This window comes from Ursus maritimus (assembly GCF_017311325.1).
Source record: "Ursus maritimus isolate PB19 chromosome X unlocalized genomic scaffold, ASM1731132v1 scaffold_X1, whole genome shotgun sequence".
Taxonomy (NCBI): domain Eukaryota; kingdom Metazoa; phylum Chordata; class Mammalia; order Carnivora; family Ursidae; genus Ursus; species Ursus maritimus.
Genome location: NW_024423319.1, coordinates 3,597,080 through 3,620,960, shown reverse-complemented (window position 1 = coordinate 3,620,960; position 23,881 = coordinate 3,597,080). Strand labels below are relative to the sequence as shown.

The 23,881-nt window shown below is 39.2% G+C and overlaps 1 protein-coding gene across 2 annotated transcripts in view; it reads left to right on the top strand.

Moving 5' to 3' along the window:
- Positions 1-12,140: 12,140 nt before the first annotated feature.
- Positions 12,141-23,881, top strand: part of SMARCA1 (SWI/SNF related, matrix associated, actin dependent regulator of chromatin, subfamily a, member 1) — a 76,502-nt gene continuing 64,761 nt past the window's right edge. For both annotated transcript variants that reach the window (XM_040627212.1, XM_040627210.1), the window contains exons 1-5: positions 12,141-12,349; positions 16,926-17,012; positions 20,445-20,611; positions 20,927-21,027; positions 21,347-21,447. In XM_040627212.1, the coding sequence (XP_040483146.1) occupies positions 12,176-12,349; positions 16,926-17,012; positions 20,445-20,611; positions 20,927-21,027; positions 21,347-21,447 (630 nt within the window). In that variant the 5' untranslated portion in view covers positions 12,141-12,175. The remainder of the gene's footprint in view (positions 12,350-16,925; positions 17,013-20,444; positions 20,612-20,926; positions 21,028-21,346; positions 21,448-23,881) is intronic.

Below are 23,881 nucleotides of genomic sequence, written 5' to 3'. Positions count from 1 at the left end.
AAGTGTCTGACTTTGGCTCAGGTCGTGATTTTGGGGTCCTGGGAATGAGCCTAACGTCCTGCTACCCACTTAGCAGGGAGTCTGTTTCTCTCTCTCCCTCTGCCCCTCCCTTGCTCATGCTAGTGCGCGCGCTCTCCCTCTCTCTCAAAAGAATAAATAAAATATTTTTAAAAAATAAGGGGTTTTAGAGCAACAGAGAGAGCCCAGTTAGAGGCAAATAACCTGAATTTCTATGGCGGTCCAAATCAGCAAAGTCTGTAATTTTCTTTGGCAATGCTTGGCAGATGAAAAGCAAGAGTAGAGAAAATACACCAAGAAGGTGCACTAAGCTTGGGAATTAGTATAGCAGGCAAAGCAGAAGTCATGGGGTGAGGGAGTCTAAAGTGGTAGTTGTGATACATTGGAATAGCTGATCCTGGAGTCAAAGTTAGGTAAAGATATGTATTCCCCTCAGCCTAGGGCCAGCAGAGAGAAGGAAGCAAGCTTGACCAATGTAATCATTCCGTAGGTCTGATCCAGCAGCAAATTATTGTATCATTTTAAGTATCACTTTGGGGACTGTGCTTACTTAAGTGCTTACGTAGGTGTTAAATAATTTTTCTAAGTTGGTTAAAATCATTATTTTATCCACAACCACCTTCTGACTTAGCTACAGTTGTTAATGATACCACTGTTTAGTCACCTCAGTTTAAAACTTCAGGTTTATTGGTGAACCTGCTCACCTTCATCTATAGTATCCAACAACTCAACTTCTGTCAATTCTGTAGTAAATTCCTTAATGTATATATCTGATCACTCTCACCTATCATCGTCAGATGGCAACTTGCCTAACTAAATGAAGGTCTTATGCCCTATAGCTGCATTTACATACAAGAAACAGTCAATGCAAAGGGTTAAATGGTTGTTGAACAAAATTCAAATAAATGAAATTCTTTTTTTTTTTTTTTTTTTTAAAGATTTTATTTATTTATTCGACAGAGATAGAGACAGCCAGCGAGAGAGGGAACACAAGCAGGGGGAGTGGGAGAGGAAGAAGCAGGCTCACAGCAGAGGAGCCCGATGTGGGGCTCGATCCCATAACACCAGGATCACGCCCTGAGCCGAAGGCAGACGCTTAACCGCTGTGCCACCCAGGCGCCCCCAAATAAATGAAATTCTAGCTTCAAGAAAAAATGAGTCTCACCACCTCCAACACCACCACGAACACACACACACACCACATAAACACACACAACACACACACACACTTAAATCAGTGCTCAGTGCCTATTTTTTATCTGTTAGACAACTGGAACTAAGAGCTTAGACCTTACAGGCTTTTGAGAGACAAAATAAAAAAGTGAGATCTTAAGAAGAGAGTAGAAAATACTAAAAGAAAATGGGAAAACTCAAAAATTATAATTTAATTAAATGGCTACAAAATATAACATATCAAGTTCATTAATTATTGAATTTTCTATTTATTAAAAAATTCACTATCTTTGAAAACAATTTTTAGGTTGGATCTTCTCACTTCCCAAGAATGTCCAAGTATGCATAATGATTATGGAGAAATCACAGCCATTATAAATTAAATTAGTTATGCGCAGACAAATAACTTCAAGAGCAAAATGACAAAAGCCCTTACAAAAATTTACAGCAAAAATATAAATATTTAATGCAGGACGTGGATGCATTTTAATAAGTTTAATACGATGCTGGCTGAAGCCTTCACAAGTGAGAGAACTGAGGGCCTGCAAAGGCAGAAACAGGCCTGCCTAACATAGATGAGGCTGGGAAATATTTCATGTAGGTGAGTCAGCAGCCAGAGGCTGAAAGGCAGGCTGAGCAGAAGTATAAATGATTAACAGATTTTTAAATCACCACTAGTTGAAAAGCCTCACTTTTCATATACACAAAGCAGCATAAAGAAGAGCTCATTTTTATTTACATATTTCCATCTATATTTTTCATTCCTTATAGAATTTGGTACTTGCTGCTTAACTCCTACCCTAGCTGGTTTCTTTATTTCTTTTGACCTCCATCCCTATTTCATTCTCTAAGGCCAGACTCACTCTCGTTTCTGCTTTGAGAATCCCATAGCTGGGTCTGGCATTGCCCACCCAGGCCTACTTTCCTTCTCCCCTCAGAAATTGGAGATGCTGAACCAAAAGAATATGGAGTTAGCCTGGCATTTAAGGCTCCAAGGATTCTGTCCTGAATATATATTTCCAGTTACTTCCCAAAACCACTATTTACAAACCTTATGTTCTACCCAGCATTTTCCTTAAGAACTGAACACATGCAGCAGTTAGTGACAATCAGACGGGTATGCTTATGATTCAGGTACTTCACTGATCATTCAGCTGAATACTGCTACCTTGTCATCTTGGTCTTGACCTTAATAGAGTGTTAAATTTTTTTAAACGGTCATAAGCTGTTTAATATATATCCATAAAAAAATCAAAGAGATGCTGATGTTGAAATACAGACCATAAAAATGATGAAAATTCTACAAATTCTCAAGGTGATACTCATCAGACCCATAAGCTGCATTTATCTGATCAAAATTCTTACATGGCATGTAAAGATTTCTCTAGTACATACTTCAAAAACCCTAAAAGAGAAAGTAGAGTTGTGGCTAAATTCAACTGAGTTTTTGTCTATTTGTGACATTTAATCTACACTGTGATAGATCTAGCTCCCTTCTATCCTCAATCCTGTGACCCTTCTCAAGGCAGGCAGTGACACATGAGGCTGGTCTCGCCTCCAACACAGGTGTCACGAAAGAAGGGCAGAACATGCTCTTGGTTTTTAGGTTATTGTTTTATGTCTCAGTCCAGGATGTAAGAGATTTAGGAAGAACTCTTTCTGGGCAAGATGTGTTATGTTACTTACCCCATCCCTCTACCCTAGTAGAGAAGAGCCTCAGAACTGAGAAACAGAAAAGTAGAAAAGGGAACTTAGAAGATGGGATCTTGGGATGCCTGGGTGGCTCAGTCAGTTAAGCATCTGCCTTCAGCTCAGGTCATGATCCCAGGGTCCTGGGATCAAGTACAGTGTTGGGCTCCTTGCTCAGTGGAGAGCCTGCTTCTCCCTCTACACCTTCCCCCTGCTTGTGCTCTCTCTCTCTGACAAACAAATAAATAAAACCTTAAAAAAAAACAGAAGATGGGATCTTGTGGTCATGATGAGGGGAAGCAGCATTGGATAGCAGTAGGGATTGTGCCATTAAAGGCCTGATGGGGAATTGGCCTCCCTAATGAATGACCATAGGGACTGATGAGAGGGTGACTATATATCCCAAGGAAGGCTGGTGCAGAATATATAAAGAGCCCAAGAAGTAGACACTTCCTCCCCAACACTGCTATTTCAGTCTTGAATAAACTCTAGAGTTCCAAATCAACATGAGGGGCATGAAGAAGGGAAGAGATGAATCTAAAATCTGATTGAGTATAACATGAAATCACACACACACACACACACACACACACACACACACACACACAACATTGAATTGACTGAGCTCACGTGGATAAGTTTAGATTGTTTTCTGCTCTCAGGAAGAATGGTGACTTAGAAAGAAATAAGTCCAGATGTAGGCAGTGTAAGCTCCAGAACCTTGTCTGTCTTGCTATGGCTGTGTACCTAGCACCTAGCACCTAGCACCTAGCACAGTAGCTGTTTGATAGGTATCTGTGGAACATACAATTATCCCTTGCAGAAAATGCATGGTTTAGAATTTTCCTAAGGGTGGTAAGCATCAAAACAAGTTGTGAAATACTGTTTTAAATATTTAAATATTTAATTAAATAATTAAAATATTTGACTATTTAATTTCTTGATCACATGCTACTACTTGCATCTTATTAATGGTGTCTTTTCCCCAAATTCCTCTGCAAATATACCTGCTGAAATCCTCTCTATTCTTCAATGCTCACCTCAAATGGTCCTTCCTCTTTGAAGCTTTTCTCCTGTCACCCCTCAGCTGGAAAAGAATGCTCCCTCTTCTGAACAACAGTGTCCCTGTGTACCTCTTATAGAACTTTTTGGAACTTCTCAAGGTCTATCTTGTATCACATTGTTACAGAACGAATAAGCACACAATGAGCTCTGATCATTCTTATCTTCACTCCCCCACCATCTCTGCAGCACTTTACTTTTTCAAGTAAATGTTTACGAAACATGAGTTGACATTTTCCCATAGTATGCCTATTTTTCCTTCTTTTAATGAACATAAAATATATATGTACATTTTAACAAATGAGTATAAGGTGAGTGCCCATGTAACTTCTATCCAGGTCAAGAAATCAAACACTGTTGGGGGGTCTGGCTGGCTCAGTTGGTAGAGCATGTGACTCTTGATCTTGGGGTGTAGAGATTACTTAAAAATAAAACCTTTAATAAAAAAAGGAAAGCAAACATTGTTAGCAGTTTGGAAGACACCCCCAAAACAGATGCCTTTCCCTCTGACACCCCTTCTTCTTCCACCCAGAATTAAACCAGGGCTGGTATTGAGCCTGCATACTCTGATGAGGTATAAAAGCTTCTGTCTATTTGGATTAGTCAAGGTTTGTGCCACACCAGTTGTTAAAATTTTTGAAGATCATCCCTGTACATAACCACTATCTTGACTTCTGTAATAATCATTTTGTTGTTTTCGTTATAGTTTTGCCACTTGCAGATGCAGCCATAAAAGCCTTTACCTGTTTTTGAACTTTCTATGAATGATATCATACAGTATTCACTCTTTTGTGTCTTTCTCCTTTCACTCAATATTATGTCATATATGTGGCTGTATATAACTGTCATTTTCATTGATGTGTAATATTTCATTGTATGAATACATCACAATTCATTCATTCTCCTGTTGATGGACATTGGAATGATTTCAAGTATTTGGCTATTATAAATAAAACCTACTATGGACATTGTTGAATATGGCTTTTGGTGCACATATGATTATTTTCTAAGGTATACTATCCTGGTCATATTACTAGGTCAAAGGTGTTGCAGGTTGGGCTCTCCAGAAACAAAAGCTGAGATGGAGTACTGAGTGCAAGATGTTTATTAGGGACTAACACTTGTGGAAGAAAGGTGAAGGAAGTAGGACTGAGCAGAGGAAGAAGATGAACCGTGATACAAGTCTGACAAAGCTTGAGCTGACTTGGCATGGAGCTTTGAAAAAAGTAGTGCCCATCTGCATGTTCTGCATCAGACCTCACTCAGTTACTCTCCTGCCTTACTCATTCACCTTAGGAAGAGCATGACCTTGGGCAAAGCAACTCTCTGCAGGTAAGGTAGACCCTCAAGGAGCTGGCAGCTGAAGGCTATCTGTTGATGCATTCCCCATACCTGTGCAGAATGTCCTTCCTTGAAGGGGAATCTGAGTGGCATATCTCTGTTGCTCTACCACAACCCGTGATAGGGTACGTAAGTGTTCAGTTCTAGGTAATAATACCAAACTGGTTTCCAAAGTGGCTGTGCAATTTACACTGTCACCTGCACTATATGAGTTCCCATTGCTTCTCATCCTCGTCAACTCTTGGCATTGTCAATCTTTAAAACATTTTAGCCATTGTGGTGGATGTGTAGAAGTATCTTATTGTGGCTTCAATTTGCATTTCCCTGATGACTATTGAGGTTAAACACCTTCTCATACATTTACTGCTTTGTTTTTTCTCTCTTTTCCCCTTGTATTTGTTTTGTCTTCCTTAGATAATGAGCCTTTTTCAGGCAGGAATCCGCGAACACAGCCTGATGCCAATATTTGTATGCCCCTCAACCTAATAAGGGTTTTCATATTCTTAAATTGTTCAAAAAATCAAAAAGGAAAAATATTTCATTTTATGAAATTCAAATTTCAGTGTCAATAAATAAAGCTTTATCGGAATCCAGCCATTCTCATGTGCTTACCTATTGTCTTTGGCTGCTGGCATGCTACCACAATAGAGGTTATTGTGACGAGGACCTCAAGGGCCACGAAGTCTGAAATATTTACTATCTGGCCTTTTACAGAAAAAGTTTGCTGATCTCTAGTCTGGGTCATGGTTCTAAGGTGTGGTCCCTGGGCCAGCAGCAACATTATCACCTGGGAACTTGTTAGAAAGGCAAATTCTGGGGCACCTGGGTGGCTCAGCCGGTTAAGCGTCTGCCTTTGGCTCCGGTCATGATCCCAGGTCCTAGGGTCAAGCCCCACTTGGAGCTCCACAAGGAGCCCTGCATGGAGTCCTGCATGAAGCCCCACCAGGAGCTCTGCTTGGGGCTCCCTGTTCAGTGGGGAGCTTGGTTCTCCCTCTCCCTCTGCTGCTTCCCCTGCTCATGCTTTCTCTCGCTGTCAAATAAACAAATAAAATCTTAAAAAAAAAAGGCAAATTCCTAGCCACACCCCAAACCTATTGATTCAGAAACTCTGGGAGTGGGGCAAGCCACCTGAGTTTTAAACAAGCCCTCCAGGTGATGCTGATGTGATAAAGTTTGAGACCATTGGTTTAGGCGCTGGACAAGGACCTAATCTGTTCTCTTTGTGAGCCATCATAGTCCTTCATAGTGGGTAAGCTGTAAAAGAGCCTTCAAAAGTGTTCTATAAATATATTTTTATGCATGTGAAATCTGGCCAAAATAGACACCTAGGTCAAAATTAGAGGAGGAAAAGTGGGAGAAACCACAGAGGGCAACATAAAATCTGAAGGCTATATGTGGAGGGTGGAGGGCACAATGAAGGCTACGGAGCCAGCCCCTGGGCCCCCTTCCTTCCACCTCATTTCAGGCAGCCCTTTAACAAAGATGAATCAGATATGGTCCCTGTCCTCAAAGAGGTCATGTTCTATGTAGGGAAGTGTCCTGGTCCTCTTCTTCCTCATTTACTGCTTCTCTTTAAAACTTACCTTTGAGCGGGGCGCCTGGGTGGCGCAGTCGTTAAGCATCTGCCTTCGGCTCAGGGCGTGATCCCGGCGTTATGGGATCGAGCCCCACATTGGGCTCCTCCACTGGGAGCCTGCTTCTTCCTCTCCCACTCCCCCTGCTTGTGTTCCCTCTCTCTCTGGCTGTCTATCTCTGTCAAATAAATAAAATCTTAAAAAAAAAAAACTTACCTTTGAGGAAGTGTAATTGCACCAAATTGCTGACCCTAATAAATGATAATGAACAGAAAAAATTAACTTGGCAAACAACAGTTTTGCTTTATTCTCACTTTAGTTCAGGACTGACTTCCAGACTGACTTTCTCATGTCCCAGCTTTTCCCTTGGCTCAGTCTGATGCTCAATGCATCACGTTGCTTTTGTTCCTCTTGTTAGCTACCATCCATTGAATGCATATTACATGCCAAGACAATGCTAAATGTTTTGCATATACTTTTACATTAAATCCTCATGAAGCCACTCTGAGTTAGGTTTCTTTAAAATTGCTATTTTAATTCCAGTTTGTTCTGAGTTACGTATTATATCCATTTTACAGATGCAAATCTGAGGCTTAGAGAGGTTAAATAATTTGGTAGCATTTGAACTCCAAGTCTTTCTGACTTTAGAGCCCAAGTTGGTAATAATTATGCTATTCTGCCTCTAATAATATTCACCACATGATTTTAGCAAACCCAATTCAGACTATTTAGCACGTGTTACATGTTTTAGGGCACACTTTGGTGTATAGAATGCCAGGGTTGAAGTGTTTAAAAAATTGGCTATATCTTTTTTCAGAGCTAGGATTTATGTGATAATTTTTAGAAGTAGAAAAAACCTTTTACATACAACTTAAAATGATAATGTCAAAAACAGCTCCTTAATCAGGTAACATTATTGTAAATCGCCCAGTAATTTATATCCCTTCTCTTATTTTACAAATCAAATAACTGCATTCTCTTTAGTATGAAACTGTTCTTTCCCTTTCTTGACTCATCCTGTCTACTAGTTCCTACTCCATCTGTTGGGATTATGTCAACCTGTCTAGTTTTGAGCAATGTTTTTTAATTAACCTTTTTGAAAGCTGTTTATTCATTATATAAGTATAAACACCTTCATCAAGGAAAATTAGAAATAATAGAAGGAAAAAATAAGAAAAAAAGTCATCCATAATCCCACCATCTTCCTACAACTACTGTTAACATTTGGAGTAGAACCTTTGAGACCTTTTCCTTTGTGGAAATCTATTTGTGTATACAGTTTTTCTTCCTTTCTTTCTTTCTTTCTTTCTTTCTTTCTTTCTTCTCTTTCTTTTTTCAAAAATGGGATCATTCTATTCTGTTGCTTGCCTTTTTTCACCCACCAATATATTAGGGGCCTCTGTGATCACAACAGCAAAGGAACAGGGAGCAAGAAGGTCATAAATTGGCTCTTACGCAATTGGCCTAGAAGTGAAACGTCTATTCTACTCTTATCCTACTGGCAGAATTTGTCATATTGACTTGCCTTGATGAAAACAACTTAGAAAATGAGGGGAGACACATTATTATATAATGTGGAGCTATAAAGTCTGAGAAAGACTACTAATCTAATATGGAGTGATCTCCACTATATGTGGAGAATATGACATAGCCAGCTTTTTGGTGTAAAAATGGGAAATACAACTGAAAAGAATACTGAAGCGGCTGCTTGTTGGGAGCAGGAAAAAGATAAGGCAGTGTTGTAGTAGAGATTCTATGAATATATTTTAATATAATTTTGACTGTTGAGACTCAAATACTTTATTTTTTCAAATACTTTATATACATATAATGAAACAAATAAAATGAAAAACTTGAAAAATGGAAAAAATGATCTATTAGTGGCATATTTCCATGCCAACAGATACATATTTCCATCATCATTCATAATGATTGCATAGTATTCCATTTATGAATGTTTTGTACAACATTTTGCAAACACTTCCTCTTGCACATTTATGTTGTTTCAGTTAGGTTTTCCCCGACCCTGCACTGTGTTCTGAGTCCCATTACTCTTCTGAGAATTTACTTTGAGTACAGTCCATGCAAGAATCCCAAGTTATTCTCTAACCTCCCCCTTATAGCCACTTTTCTGTGCAGCGAAAGCAATTATCTGGCTGTGCATACTACCAGAGCCTTAAGAGTGACAGTGTCTCCTCATAAATCCAGAGGGAACACTAGGGAGACAGATGGCAGAAATATTTTTCAGTAATTTTCTCAATATGATTTCTACTGTCAAGGAGGAAGCCCTGTGAAGAACAGAGAACTTAATAAAGGTGAAGTGGAAAGATAAAGTTTGGAGCCAGCCGGTCTGGGATTTGAATCTGGCTTTTGTCACTCACTAGCTGTGAGACCTTCTCAGATGAGTTATGTAGCCTCAGTCTCCATTTTCTGATCTGTAAAATAGGGATCATAACATTTATTTCATAAAGCTACCAGGAGGATTAGCAATATCATATGTCAGGAACCTGGCACAGTGCTTGATGCAATAGTGGGTGCTAAGAAATGGTTGATGCATACTAGCCATTACAATTGCCTTTTCCTTAATACACAGAACACCATGGAAATAGCACATTTTCAAAAATGCCACTATTATAAATGTCTTCAAGAAGAATGGTGAGAAAGCTTACTGCTATGAACAGAATTGTTACTATAGTTGTAAGCAAGATACTGTGACCAGAATCCTTTGTACCAGCTTCTGAAGAACGTTGATAAGTGGGATCACAATGTAGTTTTAAGTCATACTGTGGTTTCAATGATAAATTCCAGATATAGGATAAGAGAATGAACACCAAGTCTTTGACCTTGCCTTCATAAACTTTATAAAATACTTAATACCATCACTGCACATGCATTCTGGCAGTTACTGAACAAGTTTGGCTATACAAAAATGACTATTGAATAACTTCAGCAATATTCACAATCTGCCAAAATGGATGTATTGTCCAGTAGACTAGGATTGGTCTCGAGGTTCTCAAATATGGCCCCAAGCTCTATAAAAGTTTGCTTTGTTCTCCTACCTTACTGGAGTACACAATTAAAGACCATTTCAAATGAAAAGACAAAATTGGAGGAAGTAGTAGCAGATAGAGCAAGGTGTTGAGTAGGTTCAGAAATGAGGTGACTCTTGTTGAACAAAGTCTACAGATCATGAATTTTAGGCAGATTTGCAAATAAGGATAGCACATGCTCTGTAAATAGCAGCTGTTGCCACAAGCCAAAGGGCAATATTTACATGAATCCTGAAGCAAGGTCTATGGACCAAGCATTGACCTTTCCAGCCAAACTCATTACTTGATAGCACTTTCAGCCATGTCATCCTGAAAAAGGAAGGATCACATTATACATACATGGAAAATTGCCAACATACAAATACGTTCTGTCCCCCAAATTAATTTCTAAATTATTTTTTTGGAACTTGGAACACATTTCCACAGACAAGTTATTATAAAGGGATGTGAGTTTCCCAGATGTCCTCACAAAAGTGCATTCAGTCCACAGTGTAACCGAAATACCATAGTTGGCAATGAGAAATACAATGTAACAAAGTATCTTCACAAGCAGGAACACACCAATACATAAGAAGTATTTACTGACCCCCTTTTCCTTCCAAGCCCCAGGCAAGGAAAGGGGAATTCTATCCTCCTATAGCTGCAATTTGGTGGAAAAGAAATTTTCCATTCTGCTTGTCTAGAAGGATCCTTCTCAAGTCAGGTGGATTGCATGCATTGCAGCATCCTTCTCTTTCAGTCCTTCCTGAACTTCCCCACCAAACGACTTTTAATGACTGAGGAGACAGAACGGGTGGTGGGGAAGGAGTAGGACGTCTAACTGGAAGTCTCAAGCTTTTATTTGGAGACAGTTCCAACTCTGTAGCTCATTCCTTAATATGTCTGCACATTTAATAGAAAAAATAGTGTTTCAAGTGATCAATTAAATGACTTAATTCCATCCCACTTTTTGACTAAGGTTGATGCTCCAGAAGTATGAACCATTGTTATACTGAGACTCCCTATACCCATTGCATAGTACAGGTGTACTTCAGGATGGGAAACAAGGGCAGATGATAAGAACATAATGAAAGTAAAATCAGAGCAAAGCTAGCACCACCAGTCTCAGGGGCACACTCCTTCAGTCACCAGTGTCTTGCTTTTTTCCTCTTACTGTTTTTGGTATGTTTTTCTGTCTTTCGTCCCTAATGACTGAAATTAAAAAACTAAGATGTAAATCTTCCTGTTATTGATCAAAACAGTGAGAAATAGAAACAATATTTAATAATTGACACTGCATACTGCCCCATCCTTAACAAAATGCTTTTATATCCATGATCATGCATATTATTGGTGTTTAATTACTACTTAATAACAGAGGTACAAAAGGAACACACACCAAAAAACTCACAGTAATTCAATCCAATTACTAATATTGGGTACCTACCATGATTTGCCCCAGGTTCTGTGAGGCCCTTGACCTTGTCTCCCTGCAGGAATTTTAAAATACAGTGGTGAAGGCAAAAGAAGGGCCCCTGCACAGTGGCCATCTGAGAAGTATCAGAGTTGCAAATAGAGCAATATACATAAAACCCAAGAGTCACACTTTGCCTTGTAAGAGAACTGTTTGCAGCTGCAATCAGGAGATTCAAGGACTGCTTCTCCTGCAGAATTTACAAAGGTGGCAATAGCACTACCAATCCCCTTTTCGAGACCTGGGAAAGGGCAGTCCCCAGAGGGGTTCTGGGCTTTGCAAATGGTGAGAAAGACCTTTTGCAGTGCAGTTACAAGCAGAGGAAAAGTTCTTTGTGCAAGGAGGGGAGAGCGCCCCGAGGTACAAAGAGCAGATTTAAGGGAAAGAGGATTCCTTATGCACACATCTGCGAGGGGAGCTCAGGCTGACTGTTGGGGGCGTGTGGGAAAGGAGATTTTTAGGGAGCCGCGGGCTTGTGGGTTCCCGCCTCCACCCCAGTCCGCGCCCCACACTCAGGCAACAGTTGGTCGTGCGGGGCCGGCCCGGGCTCTGGGTGGGGAGGGGGAGTCTCGCGATCGTTGAGGGGGGGTGGAGGAAGGGGGGAGGGTGACGGGGGGAGGCCATGACGTAGGGTGGGTGGACGGAAGTGGGGCAGGGTTGAGGGTTATTTAAAGAAGGGGGGGCTGAGCGAAGGGGTTGGAAGAGGAGTGATTCCCCACCCCTGCTCCATCTAGCTCTTTCCAGTGCAGCCACTGCCGCCGCCCAGGAGCCCTCGTCCCCTTCCTCGTCCCCCTTCTCGTTCCCGCTCCAACGCCATGGAGCCGGACTCCGCTGCAGTGGCAGCCACGGTGGCAGCCGCTAATGCGACCGCCACAATCGTGGTCATAGAGGACGAGCAGCCGGGGCCATCCACCTCTAAGGAGGAGGGAGCGGCCGCCGCGGCCACCGAAGCCACAGTGGCCACGGAGAAGGGCGAGAAGAAGAAGGAGGTAAATAGGAAGGGGGTGTGTGTGTGTATGTGTGTGTGTGTGTGTGTGTGTGTGTGTGTGTGTGTGTGTGGTGAACAAATCCTGAGACGGGCCCCTCCGAGGGGCCCAAGCCCTGACCTTTCGGCGCCGACAGGTACCGGCAGAGATCCTCGGGGATGGGGGCCGAGGGCGCGCTGCGGGTGGGGGGCGGCGGAACAGTCTAGCATTCGCTCCCCTCCCCCTTTCCTCCTTGCCGCCTGGAGGGCGGGGGCGGGGCTGGGCGCGGGCGCGGCGCGGGTGGAGGGTGCCCGTTATCCCGGGACTTGGGGGCTTTGGCGCCCCTCGACAGCCCCCGGCCCCATTCACCTTCCCGGAACTGGGGTAACAGGGTGGGGGATGGGGCTGTGCAGGAAAAAGCCTCCGCCTCTCCCTCTCCTCTCGCTCGCTCCCTCTCCCCCCCTTTCCCGTCGGCCTCTGCCTGGGAAATCTGGGCCCTTCAATCCCACACCCGCGCAAAAGGGGTTCTGCTGGGGCTTATTTTTTTAATTTGAATTTTAAGGTGCTGGTGGTTGGGAGGCGGAGGACGATAGGAGAGACTTGTTTTTTTGAATGGCAATGTCGGCCTTTTAGGTGGCAGCAAAAAAATCATCCCTTGTTCGTTTGGTCCCCGCCTGCTGAAGCGGGGGTGTCACCCCGAGAAAATGAGCTCTCCGAGTCCTACCCGCCCCCCTCTCCGCAATCCAAACCCCAAACTGAGGAATTGTGGACGCTGGCTTAGGAAAATTTCCAACGTGTGCACCCTCACCCTCTCCTGCCCCGCCCCCGACGGTATAGTGTTTCACTCCAGGGCCACCCAAATGGTCCCCCAATCCGGCCCCAAGCCTTTCAGGCTTCCGCCTCCCTCTCCTAGTGGGCGCTGCTGGCTCCTGGACACACGCAGGGTTTTTTTTTTTTTAATTTTATTTTTTATTTTTCTTTAACCCAGCGTCGCTAGGATGAGCCGCTGCTAACATACGTAAGGGGACTGCTCAGGCACCTTATTAAATCCAAATCCAGAAAATATGTATTATCTCCGTAAGGCATATCTCATATGGACCAAGACATGCAAATGAAACTGTGAAACACGTTTAAAATTTGAAATAAAAAATAGGGTGGGACACAAGGATTGTTGATGTATAATAAAATCGTAGAATGGATCGTTTATGGGTGGATTTTTTTCCGTTTACGAGTAGACATATCACAATTAAAAAAACGGTAGGTAATTAAAATTATGCTTTAGAGATCTCAAGTGGCTTTGTCTGAATCATTATCTGATACGATACGACCAAATGAAAAGCTTTTGAGGGATATTAACACCTTTTGCCAGGAATTAGAGTAATTTTAAATGCAGCAGTTGTTTAAGTGACGTATTTTACTGTTACAAGGTTGACTAAACAGAAAGACAATTGTTGTGCTAAGTGAAAACCATAGAAAACGTGCACTTTTTAACATCTATGCAGTGCTTGGATCAGTAAGACAATATTGTAAAGATGGGTCAAATAGCCGGTATTAATAGAAAATCAAATATTGGGGAATTCAGAGATGAGTCTAGGTGCCTTTTTCCCTAGACTGGGCAAATGAAAGGGTTAAACTGCCTTTTGTATGGCAGTAAAGATTGCTGAATTTCCAGATTATGTAAATTTTTTGAATTGGGAATCAATAAAAAACCTATGTAACAAACACGTAATTGATACATATCTATTCATGAATTTTGTAACCTCATCAGAAATGGCCCTGATAATACCTCATTTGTCTGCTCAGCATAGGGAAATGAGGTGTTGCATGGCAGGAACTTTCTGAATACCTGAAGTTTATTACTCTAGTCAGTACCTCTTTTTTATTTTTCCTGAAAAATCTAAAGAGTTCCAAAACATCTACTTAAGTTCTTTTGTTTGTATCATTCCTTCAAATAAAGTAATTTGGCACACATCCTCAAAAATCTAAATAGATTGCTCACTCCCTTGACTCCCTAAGTGATGTACTGAAAGTACAGATTAACCTGTTCCTCGCCTTCATTAGTTATTGTGCTCTGGAAGTGATACAAAGGCATTTGAGATGCAGGAGGCTGTTTCCCCTCAATTAAGTAACCACTTCCCAGACATTTCCAGTATGGTGTTGATTTTTTTAAATGATTTTTATCTCTCCTCCTTCAATTGTCAGGCTGTTAGCTATCATTTTTAAACACTTCATCTACTTTCATCAGAAAGAATTTATAATAAAGGACATAGATGTTACAAAAACCATAAAACCACTTAAAATAACTGTAAAAAATACAAAAAAACCCAAAGTACAAGTGATGTATCAGGCAGACGGAAATAATTACACCTGAATAGTAAGAAAAACGGATGTTACTGTGGTGAAACTCATGTTTTAGTCCTGGGCTTCTGCCATCACTTCTTGCTGTTTACATTGTGCCTTCTTCTAGTAGTCTTTCCCATGTCATTTGCTGCTGCTTTTATTCTCTGTAGTATGGCAAGCCAGATTATCAAACTTGCTAGAATTGTATGTCAAATAAAAGAAAGTGGCTCTGAAGAAGAGCATTTTGTGATGCATAAAATAGATGAGATTTAGTAGATTGACTTGTGACATTCAGCTATAGAGAGGAATTTTTGCTTACCTTCTGGTTCTTGAACTTATTTGGTTTAAGTGATAACCTAACACTGGATGTTGGAGTTGGTGTTTTTGGTAATGAAAACATCAAGAAAAAGGTCATGGTCTTTAAGACAGGGCATCTTGATGACTTTGTGTTATATTCTCATGGCACCTAAACTACCAGATGATAAAATCCATAAGAAATTCATTAGAATATCTTAGTCACTTTTTATCTTTTCTTGTGTGAGAAGTGTATTTTTGAAAATACACAAAGGAGAAGGTTTAGAAGGTAGGTATTTTAAAATTTGTTGTGGAAGATAGTGCCAATTAAGTAATTACCCACAGCTTTTAATAGCACTGCTCAAGATTAGGAATTTTAATCAGCATATAATTAAATTTTATGGTATTCTACCACAAGGTAGGCAAGAATATTGCGTGAAATTTTTTCTAATTAAAGCTTTAATTTTTCTATAAGTCAAATCTATGTCCCACATTATTAGATATATACTTGTGTAGATGAGGGGAAGTAATTTTGACTGCTCTGAAAGTTGAAAACTAGACTTCATAGAGCTTTTCAAGTAATAATAAAGGTGTGATTTTTTTTTACCCAGTTTTCCTTTACTTATTGCTTTGAAAATTAAATCGGATTTATAGTATATGTGAAAGTTTGAAAGTGTGGGATTGAGGGAATTTTAGCAGTTTTCTATTCTTGCCCATCTAGGATTACATTCAAAACATCCTACATAGACGATGTATACATATGAGGTGTTTAAATCAAGATGGCTATTATTTGGGTTAAGAATAACTAACTGAAAGGTATCTGATCAGTGATTCAAAGTAGAACCCTAACAAGGGTCAAATTCCATAATCTTTGTTTGGATTTTCTCAAAATAGAAATTTCAGTAAATGCTGGAAGACATACTCATTAACGATTGGAGTCATGTCTTTCTTATGTTTAAGATTACATTCTGTTGTTGATTTAGGACCTAAGTTTTCAGGAACTGGTTGACAAAGCCATGATAAAATGGACATAATTTCTTTAGTTTTCACAAACAGAATTGTATTTTGACTTGTGCAAAGTCGGTGTTAAAACTGAAATACTCTTGGCTCTGGTACTATGGGGTAGATTTGTGTTTTTATTATTTTATTTCTCCATTTCTTACAGGGAAGGAGGTGTATTTTATATACCTGTTTATATTTACAAATACAAGCTTATCTTTACAAAGGATGGCATGCAAGAAATAACCCTCCAGATAATTTCAGTATTTTTAAGAAGCTGATTTATGCCAGTTTTCACTAAATCACAACTTTTTAAATATCAGTGGTTAATAGTTGATAGCCTTGAGAAACTGCTTCTACAAAATGTTTATGTAATATGGTTTAAAATACTTTTCTTTCCAGTTGGAGAAAATTAACATAAATCAAAAGTTTGAAACTGTACTGTTTTATTACTTAAATAGAAATGAACATATTGCATTACATTAAAGTTTAAATGTTCTGATTAGAATATGAAAACAATAAAAAGTGTCTTTTCAGGAACAGAAACCACAGTCTTCTGAAGGTCTGGCTTGTTTCCATTACATAAAGAAGTGTTTCTGAGAATTAATATTTACTTTCCTTGAATTTTTTGGTTTGTGGTTGATAATATTAGCATATTCTAGATTTTAAATCTTCTATACAATGGTTATATGCTTTTTTATGCTTTAAATTAAAAATTAGGTGAAAAGGCTCAATGTTTCACCTTTTGGTGTTTATTTTAATTAATGTTATTTCTCTGGCTTTAACAGTTCAGATTTTGTCATTGGACCACAGGTGCACAGAACTGGATTAATTATAAGCCCTGCTTCATGACATGCTCTCATCATTGGTCTATGAGTGGCCTATGTTCATTTATTTATTTAGTATTTAATTGCCACTTTTAAGATTTTACTTTGTAATTTGATGGCTTATTTTTTTGAAATTCTAGAAAAATGTTTCTTCGTTTCAAGTCAAACTTGCTGCTAAACCTTCTAAATCTGAAAAGGAAATGGACCCAGAATATGAAGAGAAAATGGTAAATATATACTTGGGTAGGATAGTGAATACTGTAGTTGATTTTTTTCTTATTGAAGTATAGTTGATACTCTTACATTAGTTTCACCATAGTTCATTTTTACAGAGGTGATGTGAAAGATTGAAAGAATACATGTGTATGTATAATGAATATAGGATCATAGATTTTAGAATTGGAAAGTAATTTAATATATAATCAATCATAATAGAATTTTTAAAAATACTTTATTTTTTTATTTGAGAGAGACTGAGCACAAGCCAGGGAGGGGGGCAGAGGGAGAGGGAGAGGGACAAGCATACTCCCTGCTGAGTGGGGAGACTAATGCGGGGCTTGGGGCTTGAGGCTTGATCCCAGGACCCAGAGATCATGACCTGAGCCAAAGTCAGATGCTCAACTGACTGAGCCACCCAGGCAGCCCCATCACAATAGATTTTTGTTGAATAAATGAATCTCTTTGTTTTCAGATGAGAAAATAAGGATCAGAGAAACTATATGGAATAGTTGGAAACAGAAGTCACATCTCTTCACTTTTGTTCAGTGCTCTTTATCCCATAATAAGATTTTTTTAAAAGAGTTTATTTATTTGAGAGAGAGTGTGAGAGAGAGTGTGATGGGGGGAGGAGGAGGAGGGTGAGGGAGAAGCAGACTCCCCACTGAGCGGGGAGCCCAACCTGGGCTCCATCCCAGGACCCTGGGATCATGACCTGAGCCAAATGCAGCCGCTTAACTGACTGAGCTACACACGGCTGCCCCTAAGATATATTTTTTTAAAGATTTATGTATTTATTTGAGAGGGTGGGGAGGGGAAGAGGGAGAAGGAGAGAATCCTCAAGCAGACTCCCTGCTGAGCCCAGAGCCCCATGTGGGGTTCCATCCCAGGACCCTGAGATCATGACCTGAGCTGAAATCACAAGTTGGACACTTAACTGACTGAGCCACCCAGGCGCCCCAGATTTTTTTTTAAGATTTATCCTTTTATTTGAGAGAGAGAGAACAAAGCACACAAGCAAGCCGGGGGAAGGGTAGAGGGAGAGGAAGAGAGAGAATCCTCAAGCAGACTTCCCTGCTGAGTGCAGAGCCCAGAGTCTAGATTCAGGGGCTGGATTCCAGGACCCCAAGATCACAACCCAAGCCAAAACCAGGAGTCAGACAAAACCAAGAGTCAGATGCTCAACTGTCTGAGCCACCCTGCTGCCTCCATCATAAGATGTTTTATGCTAAAAATATCGTATGCACTAAGTGAAAGTATTAGTGGCACCATCATTGTGGCTGAAAGAAAGCAAATCACAAAGCCAGACTGATATTTTTTTCTTCTTTTCTTCTTGCTTTGGATATATTAATGAAAGTTACACATTGTAAAACATGTAATATAGTAATACATTTTCTGGAGGAAAGGACATTTATCTGGTACCTGAAAATATAACATATTTAAGCAGTATAATTTCAGTTATGCCCACCTACTATTGCTTTGCCATATATTTAATTTAATTTTTATTCACTAAAATCGTATTTTAGCTTTCATTTTAACTAGACTTCTATGCCCTGGGATCTTTCAAAACCAGTGAATTTGGTTAATTCAAAAGAGAAATTAACAGGTAGCTGGAACTGAACTTTTTTGTTGAAGGGTTTTTTTTGCAGTAATATTATAAAAATAAGTAGTGATGAAGTATATTTTTTGGCTGTTCATAGTGATTTTACCAAACTCCATGCCTAAATGTCTAAGGTCACATCTAACGCAGACAGTTAATGTTTTAACAACTCTAAAAACAACATTCCAGTGAGGATAACATAAAATGGAAAAGTTTTGGCCTCCTTCCAACCTCTGGTCTGAATATATTTGTCTAATTCTTGTGTTTATGTTAATGAACTCTTGTATGTTTCTGGTGTTATTAATTATGCAGCCTTCATTAGCAATCAAATATTCTCTACCCTATGGTCAAAAGTGATTGGGAATTAAAAAATCATTTATATTTTTGTCTTTATCTAGAATGACATATATATCTTTTGATCTTCTAAGATTTTTAGTGAAGTTTTATTTCATTAATGTGGTACAAGTTATATGCCCTTTTATAATTTATTGAGGAATTATACATACCAATTTTTAATAGTTAATATATATTAATTATTTTTTAAAATTTCTTTATTTGACAGAGAGAGACAGCCAGTGAGAGAGGGAACACAAGCAGGGGGAGTGGGAGAGGAAGAAGCAGGCTTCTCAGCGGAGCAGGGAGCCCGATGCAGGGCTCAATCCCAGGATTGTGGGATCATGCCCTGGGCCGAAGGCAGATGCTTAACGACTGAGCCACCCAAGCGCCCCTATATTAACTGTTTTACTTATGTGTGTGTATATATTTTTCCTCCAAATCCTGCTCACTTTGGAGACAAACTTTTTATATTATTATCATAAAGTGCAATTTTCAGTCAGTTAAGTGTCTGACTTTGGTTCAGGTCATGATCTCGGGGCACTGGGATTGAGCCCCACATCGGGCTCTGCGCTTGGCGGGGAGTCTGCTCGTCCCTCTGCCCCTCTTCCCACTCTTGCACTTACTTTCTTTTTTTTTTTTTTAAAGATTATTTATTTATTTATTTGACAGAGATAGAGACAGCCAGCGAGAGAGGGAACACAAGCAGGGGAAGTGGGAGAGGAAGAAGCAGGCTCATAGCAGAGGAGCCTGATGTGGGGCTCGATCCCATAATGCTGGGATCACACCCTGAGCCGAAGGCAGACGCTTAACTGCTGTGCCACCCAGGCGCCCCATTGCACTTACTTTCTCTCTCTCTCTCAAATAAATAAAATCTTTAAAAAAGTGCAATTTTCCAGATCATTGTAATTGAAGAGAGAAATACTTATTACATTATCATACCATGCATTCACAATATTTTGAGACAAGATGACACTGTATTCTAAGATGTTAATTATTCCTAGATGCAACTTGAAAATTCTTAATTCAGTTTATGGTATATGTATATCATAGCTAATAACTTACATTTCTAGGATGTATTTAGGATATATTGTACATTATGCTGCTTTATTTTGTTCACTAGGAAAAGAAAATCATTATGTTTTGGAAAGAGGATTTGCTTTTTGGCCCTGACTCTTTAAGCAGGGGTACTTCTTAATTGGGGCATTTACTGCTGTTAGATCACTTGGCTTCTATTCAAACTATCTGAAAATGCCATTTTCAAATTCTGCTGCTTACTGGCTATGGGAACTTGGGCAAGTTAGTTACCCTCTCCATACTTCACTTTCATCATCTATAAAATGGAGATAATATTAGTATCTACCTTATAAGCTTCCTAAGATAATTAAGTGAGTTAGTATGTTTAAAGTGCTTAGAACATAGTACAAAGTAGAAGGGCAATATAAGTATTCGTTAAATAACTTCAAATAAGAAAGAAAATCATTACTTTTTCTTTTGTTTTGTACATTAGAAAGCAGACCGAGCAAAGAGATTTGAATTTTTATTAAAACAGACAGAACTTTTTGCACATTTCATTCAACCTTCAGCACAGAAATCTCCAACATCGCCTCTGAACATGAAATTGGGACGTCCTCGAATAAGGAAAGATGACAAGCAGAGCTTAATTTCTGCTGGAGAGTATGTTGGCATCTCTCTTCTTTTTCCCCTCTCTTCCTTCTGTCCCCACTTCTCTGTCCTCTTGTATTCTCATTCCCTCTTCACTTAGTATAATTCTATATTAAAAAAATAAGATTATTGTCAGTGTAAATAAGTTTTGGAGGAAACCATTTTTTCTCACTAGAAATTAATAAAAATGTACGCTGGTTCTACCAACTTCTAAGCAAGACCTTAGATAACTCATTTTTTTTTCATGACCGATATTAGCAATGTATAGTTACTTAATTTACAGCTTAGTATTTGGGTTGAATATAAAGGTATTTCTTTCCATTTCAGCTACCGCCACAGGCGCACAGAACAAGAAGAAGATGAAGAGCTACTCTCAGAGAGTCGGAAAACATCTAATGTGTGTGTTAGATTTGAGGTGTCACCTTCATGTAAGTATCTCATTATGTTGGTATTTTTTTCCATTTTGATTTTAGAAAAATTATACTTGATTGTATTTTTTAAAGATTTTATTTATTTATTTATTTATTTATTTATTGTATTTTTTAAAGATTTTATTTATTATTGAAAGAACACGAAGAGGGGGAAGCACACTCCTCACTGAGCAGGGAGTCATACCTGGGGCTTGATCCCAGGAACCCAGGGTCATGACCTGAGCTGAAGGCAGATGCTTAACCAACTGAACCACCCAGGCACCCCAGTACTTGATTGTGTTAATGAAGGTATGAGATGTCTTGATTTCTTTTTCAGATGTGAAAGGAGGACCACTGAGAGATTATCAGATTCGAGGGCTGAACTGGTTGATCTCTTTGTATGAAAATGGAGTCAATGGTATCTTGGCAGATGAAATGGTAAGGACTTGATAGCTAAAAACACAATCTCAGTTATCAATTTTTATGTAAATTTGAAATACCTGACCTGTATTGCCCCCCTGAGGCCTGGAGGCTAATTGCTTATTTAGTTACAACGTAAAAGGCATTTGTAAAGTCTGGAATTGTTTCTTTAAGTAACCTCGAGAACATACACTTTCACTGGCTACAGAATTCTTAGTGCAATTTCCTCATATGGTTTAAAAAGCCTCCTTGTACTTTTGTTTTTATTTGCACTTTGGCTTCCAGGAAGCCCAGAGCCAAAATCAATGCCAAAATGGAGACCCTGTGTAACATAATGGCTAGTCTTTTGTGCCTTTTCCTATTCTATATCTTCTTATCTTTCCTTTGCCCTTCTTTATTTCTATTTTACCATTAATTTATATTCCATGTTTTCATTGTAGGCCACCTGAAACATATTTTCTTTCTAGGTGACCTGAAATCCTTTTGGTAATGAGGTGGGGGTATATAAACCAAAGAGTAGATGAGTGAATGAATAAACCAAACAATAAATGATGAAAGCCTGAATGAATGAATGTAAGCTCCTCAATGTGTGAGCAGTCAGAAAGTGAATAGATGGATTAAAGAAAAAAAAGTAAAGAGCAATGTTGAGTCCTGATATAGCAGAGTACCAGGTGGGACCTGGGAAGAAAGCTAAGGAGTGATGGGCATATAAATAAAATGATCGAAGAGAAAAAGTAAGGCCATTTAAGATGCTAATTCAGATAAGGGGAATACGTGAAGGCCTAGATTGGTATTTTTAGACCAAATGAATAAGATGGGATTTAAGAAAGGGCAGGGAGGTACTTCTAGATCTTTATGACCCAGCGATACTCATTTTTATGTGACTTTGGAGCCATATTTGCAATCACTCTTATCCAGAAGAGCCACATGACTATTTACGCTCTATAACATATAGCGTAGTAGTTGATCCCAAAGATGCTGAGCAACTGTTAGGTGTGTGGCAGGAGGTCCTTTAAATCAAGGGTCTGTAGCTCCTTATATTTAGTATTCTGGGTTGAAGACTACAGTTAGCTCAGAGCGGGAGTAGCTTGATTAATTAGATAACAGAAAGACCAGGATTATTTGCCCCAAGCTCTTGGCTGCAGCCTGTCTAAAGGATCTAAAGATCCTTCACACTGAATTTATGCTGACACCAGATACTTTTTAATTATTAAAAAAAGGGTAAGATACTTTAATAAGGAGTATAGAAAATTTGGAAAAAAATCAAAAAATTGAAAGTAAATTATAATTATGCTATCTAGAAATAATCGCAGTTGACATTTTGGCATATTTCATTTTAGTATTTTAACTCCAGATGTATTTATTTTACATAGTTGAGATCATATTGTACATATAATTTGGTATTCTGATTTCTTCACATTCATACATATTTTCTACATAATTCAAATATTTGTAAAAATAATTGTTAATTCGTAATAATTAATCCTGGGGAGTTACCACAGTTCTCTTCATCTCCTCGCTTATTGTGGGTCATTTGGATTGATGTGTAGTGTATATATAGTATATATTGTGTATATTTAGTATATATGGGTTGATATATATGTACATACGGTATGTAATAGTACTGTTGTGAGAACCCTTGTAATTTAGTTTTTCTGCACCTTTCAAATTATTTTCATAGGATTCCTAAAAATGGAATTACTTGATTAAGGAATTTTAATATTTTGAAGTTCTGATGCTTCTCTTTAAGTGAAATATTAGATGGGATAAACCCTATAAAAATAGTTTAAGCCTAGGTTCATAAAAGCAAATATATACCTTACATAGAGATAAAGCCAGAAACTCTTTTATTTATTTATTTTTTTAAAGATTTTATTTATTTATTCGACAGAGACAGCCAGCGAGAGAGGGAACACAAGCAGGGGGAGTGGGAGAGGAAGAAGCAGGCTCATAGCGGAGGAGCCTGATGCAGGGCTCGATCCCATAACGCAAGGATCACGCCCTGAGCCGAAGGCAGACGCTTAACCGCTGTGCCACCCAGGTGCCCCCAGAAACTCTTTTAAAAGGCCACACAGCATAGAACATCGTTCCCTTTCTCATCAGTTAGGCGGCGGGTTTGTGGTGTTCAATATGCTATTTTTTAAAAAGTTCACCAGACCAGGTGATCTTTAAGGCCTTTTCTGGCTGCAGAGTTCTTTTAGGTTCTGTTCTTTTATGGTTCCATAGATCTTCAAGGGTGTGAGATGCAAGTACAGAGAGCCACAAGTCCCTTGAGATACATAGTCTGAGTATTTCATGCCTGAGCTATAATAATGTTGGGGACAATGGGAAAGAAAGACCAGTATCTAAGCAGACTGGTAAAGGAAATGAGTGTGAAATGCATACACACAAAATTCCTAATTTTGCCGCTAGAAAAATTTATAAAGTTATTTATAAATTGCTTGCTCCTTTA